The sequence below is a fragment of the Condylura cristata genome, unplaced genomic scaffold (genome assembly GCF_000260355.1).
Source record: "Condylura cristata isolate star-nosed mole 26May11 unplaced genomic scaffold, ConCri1.0 scaffold00002, whole genome shotgun sequence".
Taxonomy (NCBI): domain Eukaryota; kingdom Metazoa; phylum Chordata; class Mammalia; order Eulipotyphla; family Talpidae; genus Condylura; species Condylura cristata.
The window spans coordinates 19,881,687-19,894,345 of NW_004567103.1; the positions used below are offsets into that span (position 1 = coordinate 19,881,687).

General features: G+C 35.3%; 1 protein-coding gene across 1 annotated transcript in view; it reads right to left on the reverse strand.

Moving 5' to 3' along the window:
- The window catches only part of PTH2R (parathyroid hormone 2 receptor), a 47,841-nt gene that overhangs the window by 2,899 nt on the left and 32,283 nt on the right, over positions 1–12,659 (reverse strand). The window contains exons 8-11 of the mRNA XM_004674340.1: positions 9,397–9,457; positions 5,065–5,131; positions 3,086–3,180; positions 235–373 (exon numbers count right to left, since the gene is read on the reverse strand). Coding sequence (XP_004674397.1) covers positions 235–373; positions 3,086–3,180; positions 5,065–5,131; positions 9,397–9,457 — 362 coding nt within the window. The remainder of the gene's footprint in view (positions 1–234; positions 374–3,085; positions 3,181–5,064; positions 5,132–9,396; positions 9,458–12,659) is intronic.

Sequence of the window (12,659 nt, forward strand, 5' to 3'; positions counted from 1 at the left end):
CAACAACCATCATCCCTCACACCCCCTAACTCTCTTTTCTTTGCACTCATTTTTAGAAATTGCCTGTGAGACTTAGCTCCTCCTGTGGTCAGAAGTTACCTGACCTGTCCAGGTGGGAAAACACAGGCACTTGAGAACCACAAACACTGCTTCTTTGTGGCTATTGTGGTCAGAGAACACTGAGAAAGGAAGGAAAAATACAAGAAGCGCAAGACTCTAGCTGGCACTCCCTACCTGAAAGGAGTTGAAGAAGAGCTCACAGTGCATCCGGATTTCCCATCCAAGCCCAGAGAAGGAGTGGGGCAGGCACACAAACACGATATAATGCACCCCAAAGACCAGCACCAAGACCAGTGTGGATTTGGCAAGTTTCCTGAAAGAGAAGAGCAAGTCTTTTCACCAATTAGATGGCCTTTTCAAAGAGACATTTTGCTGGGAAAAAAATAAAACTTAGCAGAGTTCTCAGGGACTCTTACTGATCTCTTTGGATCCCAGTTTCTGTAAATTTCTCTTTCTCTCTTCCCCCCCACCCCACACACACTTCTTCCATCCACCCTTCCTTTTTTTTTTTTTTTTAACTGAGGTATTATTGGAGACCCCATCAGGAATCACCCCCTTAGTGCACCCACCACCCCTCACCCATTCTCCACCACTCTAGACCACTGTGTCCTCCCCACACACACAAATTTCTTTTCTTTGCCTCCACTTCCTGTCATTTTTATGCAAATTCAGGTAGCTGTTCTCACTTCCCATGAATATTTTCCCCAAATCTCTAATTTCAAGTGTGATCTCTTGCTTACAGGATATTTTTTTTTTCAAAAAATTGTGATATTTGCCTCTGTCCTAAGTCTTTTAACTTCTTTGTTTGAGACCTAAAGAAGCATCACTTACATCTACATTCACTATCTTCACTTTCTCAGGCAGCATTTTGACTTGCTTTGTTCATTTTTTAAAATCATATACTACCTTTTTTGTTTGCATATTTGGTTCTCTGTTTCTCATTTCACTTTTTTTTTTTTTTATGAGCTACATCAGGTCAATATCTCTTGCCTTCTCTAAATATTTCAAATTGTATAGCTCTTGACTAATTTTTTTTCAAATAAGCAATTTGACTTTATTTTCCTTTACTACCTCTTCATATATATCTTCTTGTGTATTTAGAGGAATTGTAGATTTTCCGAAGTGATGGGTTGACTCTAAAATGGCTCTCAAAGTTTCACGTTCTGGAAATGATTTATATCCATGTTAAAATTCTCCCCCTTGGGTGTGGATAGGACCTGGGACTTGCTTCTAACTATAAAAGATTATGACTAAGATGATGGGATGTTATTTCTGTGATTACATTGCATAAGGCTGTAATGATCATCTTACTACAGAGCTTCCCTTGTTTGATTTGATGAAGTAAGTTGCCATAAAGTATGTTGCTTTACTGAGAGGCTTAAGTGTCAAGGAAAGTTGTCATGTGGCCAACAGCTAACAAGGCACTAAATCTTGTCAAGAATCATGGGGGCTGGAAAGTGACTTCTTCCCCAGCCCAACCATCAGATAAGACCACAACCCTGGCTGAAATCTGAATTGCAGTCTTGTAAGAGACTATAGATCAGAAGACTCAGCTAAGATTCCTGATCTACAAAGATCAGGCAATAAATGTATACTCTTTTGAGTCTCAGAATTTGTGGTCATTCATTTTGCAGTAATAGTATAACCCAAACACATCATTTTCTGTTTGGAGTGTTTCTCGGGTTCCATTGTTACTTTTTTAGTCTTTATATCTAAGAATCTGTCAAGTCTGGCTTCTTCTTTCTCACCACTCAAATATCTCTTTCTCTCAATGAATCCATTTATTCCCTGATCATCTTCAACAATAATAACCTCCCTCCTTTCTCACTAATCTTTCCTCTTTACTTATTCACTATTAACTAATTTTTCTTATTGGAAATAAACTGTGTAGTAAATAAAGATCACATTGAACTAAGACTAAAGAGAACTAGATTCAGTTTCCAGATTTGCCATTAGTTTCATGTGTGTAGTAATTTAGCTTCCTTATCTCCAAAATAAGAGAATGGGGCACAGTAGTCAAAAAGGACACCAACATTCTAAGGTTTCACTAGGGATGATCTTCCGCCTACACTCATGTCCTACTATCACTCTTACTTTCCAATTAACTCCAATTCCAGGACCTGGAGTGTATGGGAATGTCCCACAAAAGCATATGGAAATGCCTAATTGAAGCACTTGGATTTACTCATTTGCTCCATCTCATCCTCTTCAGTCTCCCTTGCCTCTTACTAGTAGCAAAGCACTACATCTATGTGTTCAGGACCATCTGCTCTACTCACATTGATAGTTTCCCCTGTAGTTTACAGGGTTTTTTCCCAATGTTACTCTTAACCCCATATCATAAGTTATCTACCACCAACTCAATTCAAAAATTCTACCGGAAGTCATTTTTATTCAAGAAGCATTGGACAAACATTGGATTTCCTTGTTCTAACAAATCCTTCAATTTTTCTTGGGAAGTACATGTCCTGAATCCTGACTGGCAGGTACTCTCCTTCCACTAATGCACATCTGGGGAGGACATGGTGACTTGCTTCATGGCATTTTAATTCATTCTAATCAAATAATGAAGAACATTCTAATCAAATAATGATGAAAAGAATGGAAACAATCAATACAGAAAATCCATTTTATTCATTTATTTCAATTATGACATATTTAAAGAATATAGATAAAATTGTCTTCCATGATCATCAGCATGAAATTTTATTGTAGATCACATAGCTTGGGGGAAATTTTCCAAGAACAAATTAAATTTTCCAATTTCCCAAGAACAAACTAAAAAAAAAATCTTACAATCAAGCACATCCTGAAGGCTTTGAGTTATATATAAACTTCAAATATGTATGTTTGTGTGTGTGTGTGTGTGTGTGTATTTATATGCTTTTCCAGTAAATCACAAAATGTAAACAATATACATTTCTAAATTTAATCTCTTAGAGATATTTCAGAGAACTGACATCTAATATTTTGTCTAAATAGTAACCAAAATTGTTTCTCATATGGCCAGCTGTCCTGAAATTACCTGTATTGCTTTCTTGTATCATGCCCAACTGCATTGGTCTCCCAAATTTTGGTAGCCAGAACTCTAACTGTATTCAGAAACAGAATAAAATTCAGCTGAAAGAGAAAATAATGTTACAAAGAGTTAGTTAGTCTTTAAGATGTTTACAAAAATATACATAAACTGTCTTTGTAATCAAAGAATAAATGTTACACATTCCATAAATATTAGTGAGGGAATCTGAGATAAAAATCTTAGAAATGTAGTAATTCTTGATTTTGTCTCATGAAGACACAAAGATAAAAAACATTTCAGTAGCACAAAAAACTAAAAATACCAAGGATGATTTACCAGGGAATTCCCAAACCAAAGTTCTGATGAAGTTCTAGAGCAGATTAGAAAGATAATATAAATCTAACCAAATGCCTTTTTTAAAAAATTAATTCACAGTGTCTGTCTCGACTTTAGGGCAATCAGAGTTAGTGTATAATATGTGAAAAATATGGAGTGAAATATGTAAAGTTGTTTTAGAGGCAAGTAAGATTCTGTATAAGAAAAGAAAGGCAGTAGAATGTAAACTGGCAACAGTTACCTTAAAAAGTAGTGTGGAGAGTTCATAAAAATTAAGTAGGAAAGGCTATGTAGCCCATCTATTTCAATTCTGGGTATATACCCAAAGAATATGAAAACACTCATTTAAAAAGATACATGTAATTCATTCAGAATTCACTATAGCTGAGATTTGGAAAGAATCTAAATACCCACAAAGATTATGGCATATATACACCATGGAATACTATTTACCTAAAAAAAAGGAAATCTTGTCATTTGCAACATGGTTGGAACTTGTGGAGATTAAGCTAGGGTGAAATAAGTCAACTTGAGAAAGACAAAAACCATATGATTGCACTCAAATGTGGAATGTAAAGAAAAACAAAATAAAGCCAAAAAGCCAAACTCTTACATACAGACAACAGATTGGTTGTTGCCAGAGAAAAAGGGTGGCAGGTGAATCAAGTAAAGGGGATTAGTTTCATAGTGGTAGAAGAAAGCTAAAATTTGGGTGGTGATCATAATGTAGTATATATAGATATTATAATGCTCTACACCTAAAACCCATATACTGTTATAAACCAATGTTACTTCAATTAAAAAAAAAAGTAGGGGAGGGGAGAGGAGGGAGTGGCAGGAGAAGGAGGGAGAAAAGGCCCTTAGCATAGTGGGTACAGCTACGACCCAGACAAGTTCTGGCTTTAATGGGGATTGGAGGGCAGGTTTTTGGTAGCATAAGCCTTTTCATACCTGAGGGGCTCAACAATCAGTAAAGGGACCCAAAATAAAGAAAAAGAAAAGATCTCCAGGTCCGGGATCATAAAGAGTGAAAGCCTGAACCCCTCTGTTCAATGCAAATAGGTATGCTGAATGTGAGCTTTGTCGATGCCATAGTGACAACCTGACAGAATCCATCAAGTGTCGAAATTTATGTTGTTATATATTAAAAAAGATTCCTTTATTGTTCTCATCTCTTAACTCCTTGTCGAAAGTACCCACAGAAGTACTTTAAGCATTGCTTCAAAATGAATCTACTATTGTTCTCCCAGTAATTTCTCTCTTCTGCTCATGTCCTCTTTTCCTCCTCTGACCTTCAACGAGGTGATCAGAATACTAAAGAGGAAATATAAATACGAGTAAAAGGGGGTAGAGAACTTCTAGGACCATCCAATTGCTTGAACATGTAAGTATTTGTAAACATCTGGAAGCCCCAGCTTCCAAACTGTTCCCAGCGCTGGCTGATGAAGGGGAAGTTGCATGTTTTTGTTCTCACTGTCTACCATGACTAAGGGTCTGACCCAGATTATTATAGTAATTCTTGCTGTAATATAAGACTTTCCTAATCTTTGTAGAACAAAGTGACACACAAACTGTCTGTAGGTTGTACCAGTAGTTTAATTTTTATCCTTAAAAAAAAAAAAAAAAACCTATCCAGTCTTTTAACTCACCCCTATAGCTGCTAAGATGGGAGCTTGATAAATCCACTTGAAGTCTCCAGCACTAAGTTCCCAGCATCTGAGACATGAAAAACAACTTCCATGAATAAATTGGTAAAATAAATAGGCAGCGAGACAAAATAGCCTTTTAAGTTTTATGAAAAAACTCCAGCCCCAAGCTTTTAATAAACAAATACGCCAAAAAACTAACCTCATAAAATGTCCAAACCAGTGAAAAAAAGAATAATATAATTGATCCTAGTTTCCATACTATTAGCTAACATTTGAGGATAAGCCCAAAATTATGAATATTATTGAATATTTTTATAGTAATATAAAACAAGACTGTTTCCAAAACCACACAAAAAATTATACTTTTCTAAGTGTGGTATGATGGATATTTTATTTTTATTAACTCTGGAATAAGTCATAATAATTAAAATGTGTTGATAGAAAAAGTCCTGTCACTTTCATAAATTACAACAATCTATTTTATAACTCTTCAGTCCTAGTATACTGACAGTAATGGAAATCATTTCTTTTTGCAAATCATTCTTATCTACAGAAATGCAATGAAAACTTGACAATAATGCAAATATATTTTGTTGATAGAAATGCAATAGAACACAGAAAGCAAATGATTCTTATTCATAGAAATGAAAATTAGTGTATTTGGTGGAATATTATTGATTAGTACTCCACAAATATAGACCAGTTCACACATATTTTTAAATTTGTTTTAGTGTTAATTTTACTAAATATAAACATTGGATTTGTTTATTTATTCTTTGAACCAGTTATAATGTCTTACTAGTTCCTTCATTAATTAATGGGATGAAAAATATTTGACAGGCAATCATTTTGTATTTACATGACTTGCAATCTTATCCTTAATTTTAAAAAGACAGTCTTTAGTAGCATAGTAAAAGTATTATATAATATGCCTAGTTGTTGTGTATTTCTACTTTCTTCCCATGCCTCAACAATTTAAATTCTACAGGGGCAGTAATGTTGTTGTTTCTGATTTCTGATGTATGATAGTTACCTAGAACAGTACATAACCAGTAGTTAATCAGTAAATATTAGTTAAATTGAGTTGAATTAAAAATAAGTGATTCAGCGACATCTTTAAAGACAGAGCACCCAACGCCACAATAGTGAAGGCAAAGATAAATAGATGGGACTATATCAAGTTAAAGAGCTTCTGTACAGCAAAAGAGACATTACAAAAAACAAACAGACAGATCACTAATTGGGAAAACATTTTCTCACACAAAAGTAGCGATAAAGGACTGATCACAAAAATATACGGAGAACTGAGGAAACTCAACAAAAATAAACAACCCCATCAAAAAATGGGCAGTAGAGCTAAAAAGACACTTCTCCAAAGAAGAAATGCAGATGGCTAACAGGCATATGAAAAAATGCTCAACATCACTCGTAATAAGGGAGATGCAAATTAAAACCACAATGAGATACCACCTCACCCCAGTGAGAATGGCACATCTTCAAACAACTAGCAACAACAAATGTTGGCGAGGATGTGGAGAAAAAGGAACTCTCCTGCATTGCTGGTGGGAATGCAAACTAGTACAACCACATGAAAAACTGTTTGGAGGTTTCTCAAACTGCTAAACATGGAGCTTCCCTACGACCCAGCAATCCCACTCCTAGGTATCTACCCAAAAGACACAAAAACACTGATTGAAAAAGATACTTGTACCCCCATGTTTATTGCTGCTTTATTTACAATTGGAAAAACATGGAAGCAGCCCAAATGCCCAAAAGTAGATGACTGGATTAGAAAGATGTGGTACATATATACAATGGAATATTACTCAGCAACCAAAAAAGAGAAACACATGTCTTTTGCAGCAACTTGGATGGAGCTGGAAAAGATCATGCTTAGTGAGATAAGCCAGAAAGAGAAAGAAAAATACCGGATGGTTTCACTCATAGCAGGAGTATAATGGACCAGGTGGAAAATAACCAAAATAATGAACAACCATATACCAGAGACATTTTGTGGGGGTGGAGTGGGGAATGGGATCAAAAACGGGGTGGGGGGAGGGAAATGCACGGGATTATGGTGATGGCACATGGGTGACTTGGTGACGGGAAACCCGCGGGGATTACAATTGAGATGGAAAAAAAAATGTACAAAATGATGTAAAAATAAACTTTTGTAAAAAAAAATAATAATAATAAGTGATTCAACCTCACCCAAACTGATTTGTGGTAAAGATTTTATACTGCAATAGATAACACAGAGTTGATAAAAATAAGTGTTACTTAAAATTTTCATGCTACACTTTTAACAGTTTTTAAAGATACATAAATAAAAATCTTCCATTTGTTTTCTTCCTTAAAAAAAAAAATCCAGTATTAACTGTGGCAACAAAAACTTTATCCAAAAAGGAAACTGTATGGCTATACCAATTTTTTAGTTCAAGGTGATAAATTTTTTAAGAAATTACGTTCTAACTAATAGACAAGATATACCAGTCACCTATTGCTTAAAGATACATATCTAATAACTATATATTTTCAAACTTTAATAATTAATAAACTTTGAGTTCAAAGTTTAGTATTTTATATATGCAACAAAAATCAAGCTAATAGAAAAAGGGACATGTAATAATCTTAGTCCTCCCCAAATTCCTTTCTCTCTTAGGGTAACATCTTTCATTGTTTTATCTTTTATTATTTTACTGTGTTCCCTTAGGCATATACAAACAAATACAAATGTTCTTATTTTCCTCAATTTTACAAAAATATGTATATATAATATGTACTCTTTTGTGCAACTACCCCTTAGAGCAATGTGCTTTTCTTTTTTTCCTCCTGCATCCCACTGAGAGGAAGTACCACATTAAACCACCCTCTCCTCTAGACAAAAGTGCAAATCCCATCCAGTCACTGAAATGTGCAGTCAATGGACTGAAGTCTGAACATGTAAGTGTAAGGCATGGAATTTGTCATTTTTATTGGCTAATGTCTGTTTCTATAGTTACTTGTATTTTGCTATGTGGCATCCCGCTCCTTCCCCTGTGTCTAGTACACCCACCACAGCACCCACAGTCCACCACCATAGTGCGATAGGGAAGTCTTACACCTGCACATTATCGAACATTCTCTAGCATTATTTGTATGCATCTATTTTCACATTACTCAACCAGATAAGAAAGATGAAATAGTGCTACTGATAGTACAGAATAACTACCACATTACCCTAAAGGCTTCTCCTATAAAGAAAGTAGTACATACTGTACAAATATAATCTAACATTCACCAGCTAGAGGACTCTTGGATTCCATAAATTTTCTCTGAAATTTGGTAATAGATTTTGACAGTCTTCTTTCTTTGGCTCATTGACATTCATTGTAGTGTCTCCACGTATTTACATTAATTCAGTATTTTAGAGCATAATTTAGTGTCAGTCATATTTGTCAAAATAAATGCATAATGGATTCTTTGCCTCAAAAACAATAAATGTATTTCTTTTTTTTTCAGTGACTATGACTAGTAATGGTTTATGACTTTATTTATGATTATTAAGAAAGAAAACACGCTAATTATCTAATTTTATAAAACATATTGTTAATATATTTGCTTCCTTTCTTCACTCAGGGCCTGGAAGAGCTGTTGAATGGATGAATAAGTCAAAACCAAAATGTGCTCAGGTCAGCTGAAAGGTTTTGAAGGTGTAAGCTGATTATCTCTAGATCTCATTCCTCTCAAAAGTGAGGGAACTGGACCCGAAAATGTCTTAGGTCCTACCAAATCTAAATTAAATGGTTACACATCTAAGGACATAATTATTGTAGCATTACTGAGAATCTCCTCACTGACACAACACTCTCTTCCAGAGCAATCAAGTAGCACGCACTGCAAGTCTTCCAGCATCACCTGGAAACAGCAATAATAGCCATGGAGATAACAAATTCTAATAGCATAGAGAGACAAAGCCAAGTAAAACACAAAGCCAATAAGTTCTAGAAGTGAGGGAAGGTCAGAAGCCAGTAATAGGAAAGCAGACCTAAAATGGCCTGTGGGATTCGAATTTTGTTAAACAGTGGATTTTTCCTTATAGAGAGGAGGTGTTCTCAGAAGTGCTTTTTACTTTCTTTTTTCACTTCATAGCAGACAAAATGATGTCTGAAGTAAAGTATGGGGCTGGAAATGTATGGGGCTTTTCTTAAGCTACATTACATCAAGGTCATTTCCCACGTGACATCCCTACAAGGCAGTGTCATCAACAACAGCTGCACCGGTGAAAATACACAGGAGATCGGAACCATGAAAAAAAACCTTGGGTTCTCTCTCAACCTCGTCTTCACTCACCTTGCATCAGCCATCGTTGCTCGTGCCACAGCCCACACGGCAACAAACACTGCTGGGAACCCTGCAGACAGAAAAGGAGTCAGAGGCCGTCTTTCTTTGAAGGTGAAGGGATTCTGTTCCCTATACTAACCACACACAAATATAAAAATTGAGAATGAGGAACAGACAGGAAGAATGTTGATATATAAACAAGAAAAGTCCATTAACTTTTCATTGTGGCCATTGGAGCCGAGTACCAAGTATACTGATGTTATTTGTCCCCCAAAATCTGAAGAGGAAGATTGGCCTGGTTTCCATTTGAGGGATGGAGGCTCAGGCCATATTTGAGGGGACTGAAGCTCGTGAGGCCAGAAGCAGCAATAGCTGGTACATTCCACGAGACTCTTGCACACCAACAGCTACATGCTCTCAAAAAGGAGTGAAGCAATAAGAGGACTTGTGGGCAAGTGCAGGGGAGCACTCGTTTTTTAAAATGAGAACTTTTTTTTTTAAAGTGGAAAGCAGAAAGAGGCTGTGAGTTATAAAATCTGGAATTATTGATCAATTTTGTGTTGATCATTGTTTTGCGCTTATTGACTTAAGACAGATATATTTGCCGGCACTAATAAGTTAGTGAAGGGTAGCCACTGTGTTGGTTTGATGATCAAATGTGATACGTGTCCTTCTTAAATATTAAACACCTGTGGTCTTCCAATATCTAATCAATGACACTAACATTCCACTAGTCTTTTGTCTCCACTAAAGACTAAATGTTCAAGTCATGCTATCGTTAACAGACTGTGTATCAGGAACACACAAAATCATAAACCATAACTTTTATGGAACATTACAACAGAGGACCAAAGGACTTAACAGGTAACTTTTCATTATGTGGATTTATGAATGAGACTTAAGGAAAGAGAAAATCACAATGAAAGCATTACAAAGGCTATTACCTAAGAAAAGAAGAAAAACACATTTTAACTTAGAACTCTTTTTATTAAATACAATATTAAATCTGTATCTTTAAAAATACATTTTTAAATACTTTCTTAGCAAAAAAAATGAATAAGTAGATTCAGATGATTAAATTTCAAAGAAAAAACTGAAAGATAATATCCTACAATAGAGAATTTCTTTGGTCTCCTTACTGATCATCTAACTGAATTTAACCTAAACCTTACTGTGTCATTATTTCATAGGTTCTGTCTGTCTGTCCATCTATATCTATCTATCCATCCATCCATCCATCCATCCAAACATACATCAATTAAATATCAACTACATACCTAGATATGTATCAAGGGTTGGCCTAGGCTCAGAAGATGGGGGGAAAAAAGAACAGCTTAACAATATCCCTGTTTTCCTGAAATATGCTCTGGTAAAAGAGGCAAAATTAATTGTAAGGCTTCATTTATAATTAGCACTACAAAGAAAACACAAAAAGTTACTAGAAATAGAAAGAACCTGGCTCCTTCTGGCAGGACAGTTCAGAAAGGTGGCAGAGAGCTTTTGACTGTTGTGCTGTCTCAGCCATCTTAAAAGAGTGTCTATTTGCCTTTGATTAAAACATTACATTTTCTCATTTCCAGATCTTTATCTTCTGCTTCCTTTATAATCTCCTGATCTGACAATTTCCTGAATGGTGTTCTAGACACACTGATTAATGGCACTTAAGTTGGAATTATGTTTTTGATGATAATTGCAACAAATACATTAGTCACCATGTCTTACTAAAAATTGCTATTCTCATTCTCTTGGAAGGATGACAAGACTAACATAGAGGCAACTGAGGAAGAATGAAGAATTGGGACATTTTTGGGGTTCTTTAAGGATTGCTGATCACCAATCATAGCATTATTACATAATGCTATGATTATTACATAATTGAGAACACTGTCATAAGGTCAAGGGGAAAAGTTGCAGTTTCGATGTTGCTTTAAATTTTAATTTAAGTAAATTTGATATAAACTTTAATGTTACTCAATATATGCATTTACCTGAAGAGCTGAGTTCTTTTCATAACTCAGTACTAATAAATGACTTAGAGAGAGAAAATTTCTGGTCTCAGCCTAAGTAAGTTTGGGTTTTCAAGTGGCTCCCTTACTACTCTCTTGAAATGAGAGGTTCAATTAGCTAATAGTGGCCCAAAAAAAAAAATTAACAACTAAACACATTCTTGAATTAAAAACTAATGCAGTAGCCCATGCATTAAACAGAGATATTCTGAAGAAAGGAGATTGGATCTCATCTTAGTCTGTGTAGTTTTATCTTGTTTTAGACTCTCAAAGTCTTCAGAGAAGTTTTACTCTGCCTTCCCCTCCTCTTGCAAAGCTGTTGTAGGTATTATAAAGGCATAGCCCAATCATAAAGTGACAACTGATAGTAAAAATTAGAGACCCATGATGACATGGACCCCAGATTGACTGCAGACATACAAAACCCTACTAACCAGAAATATGACTTCCTTTGAAAGGCAATCTCTGTTGACAGCTTGGACATGAATTTCCAGGCTCTGCCTCCCGTTCCTACTCTGTTGTCAGCAGGCTGCAAGAATTCAAACCCCGTCAGCTGCCATTTCATTCTTTAAGGAGACTTGAAGCCCCTCTAGATGATTTTCACAGAATAGTCTCAACTCTCATAGGGCCATAAAGCCAAGATAAATGAGTGTACCTCTCTTTTAGGAAAACTGCAGACCCTTTGAACACCTTCTGTTGTCACAAAGGGGAGTGTCTATTTATGAAACTTTAGAGGAGCTACCTCCTCCTGAGACAGGATTACTAGGGGATGCTAAAAAAATCTTTTTTTAAAAAAAAGCTAATAGAAATATTTCAGAATTAGGCTGGGAGAACAGAGTAAAGCACTATAAAACTGTAAAAATATGAAGCAGAAAAGCTACAATGGAATAGAAAATAAATGTTTACTGAATTAAATACTGTCAATACAGTTGGTGTAGAAAAGGTGGTATCTTGAAGCCAAGTGAGCCCAGAGAGCTAAATATGTGAAGTTATCATAAAGGTGAATGTAAAGTTAACTATAATGTATTTTATTTTAAACAAGTAATCATCCATATAACTTAAAATGCTTAGGAATAAATTCCAGATTTTTAAAGTCTGGGAAAAGTCATAAGCAGAGAGAACCAAGTTCCTTATTTATTATAAAATAGAGTCAATATACACAGGGTTTTTTTTATGACTCTAGTGGCTTCAATAAATTTTAATTTTAAGAGGATTTTTTTAAAGATTTATTTATTTATTCTTACAGAACTGGGGTACAGGCCAGAG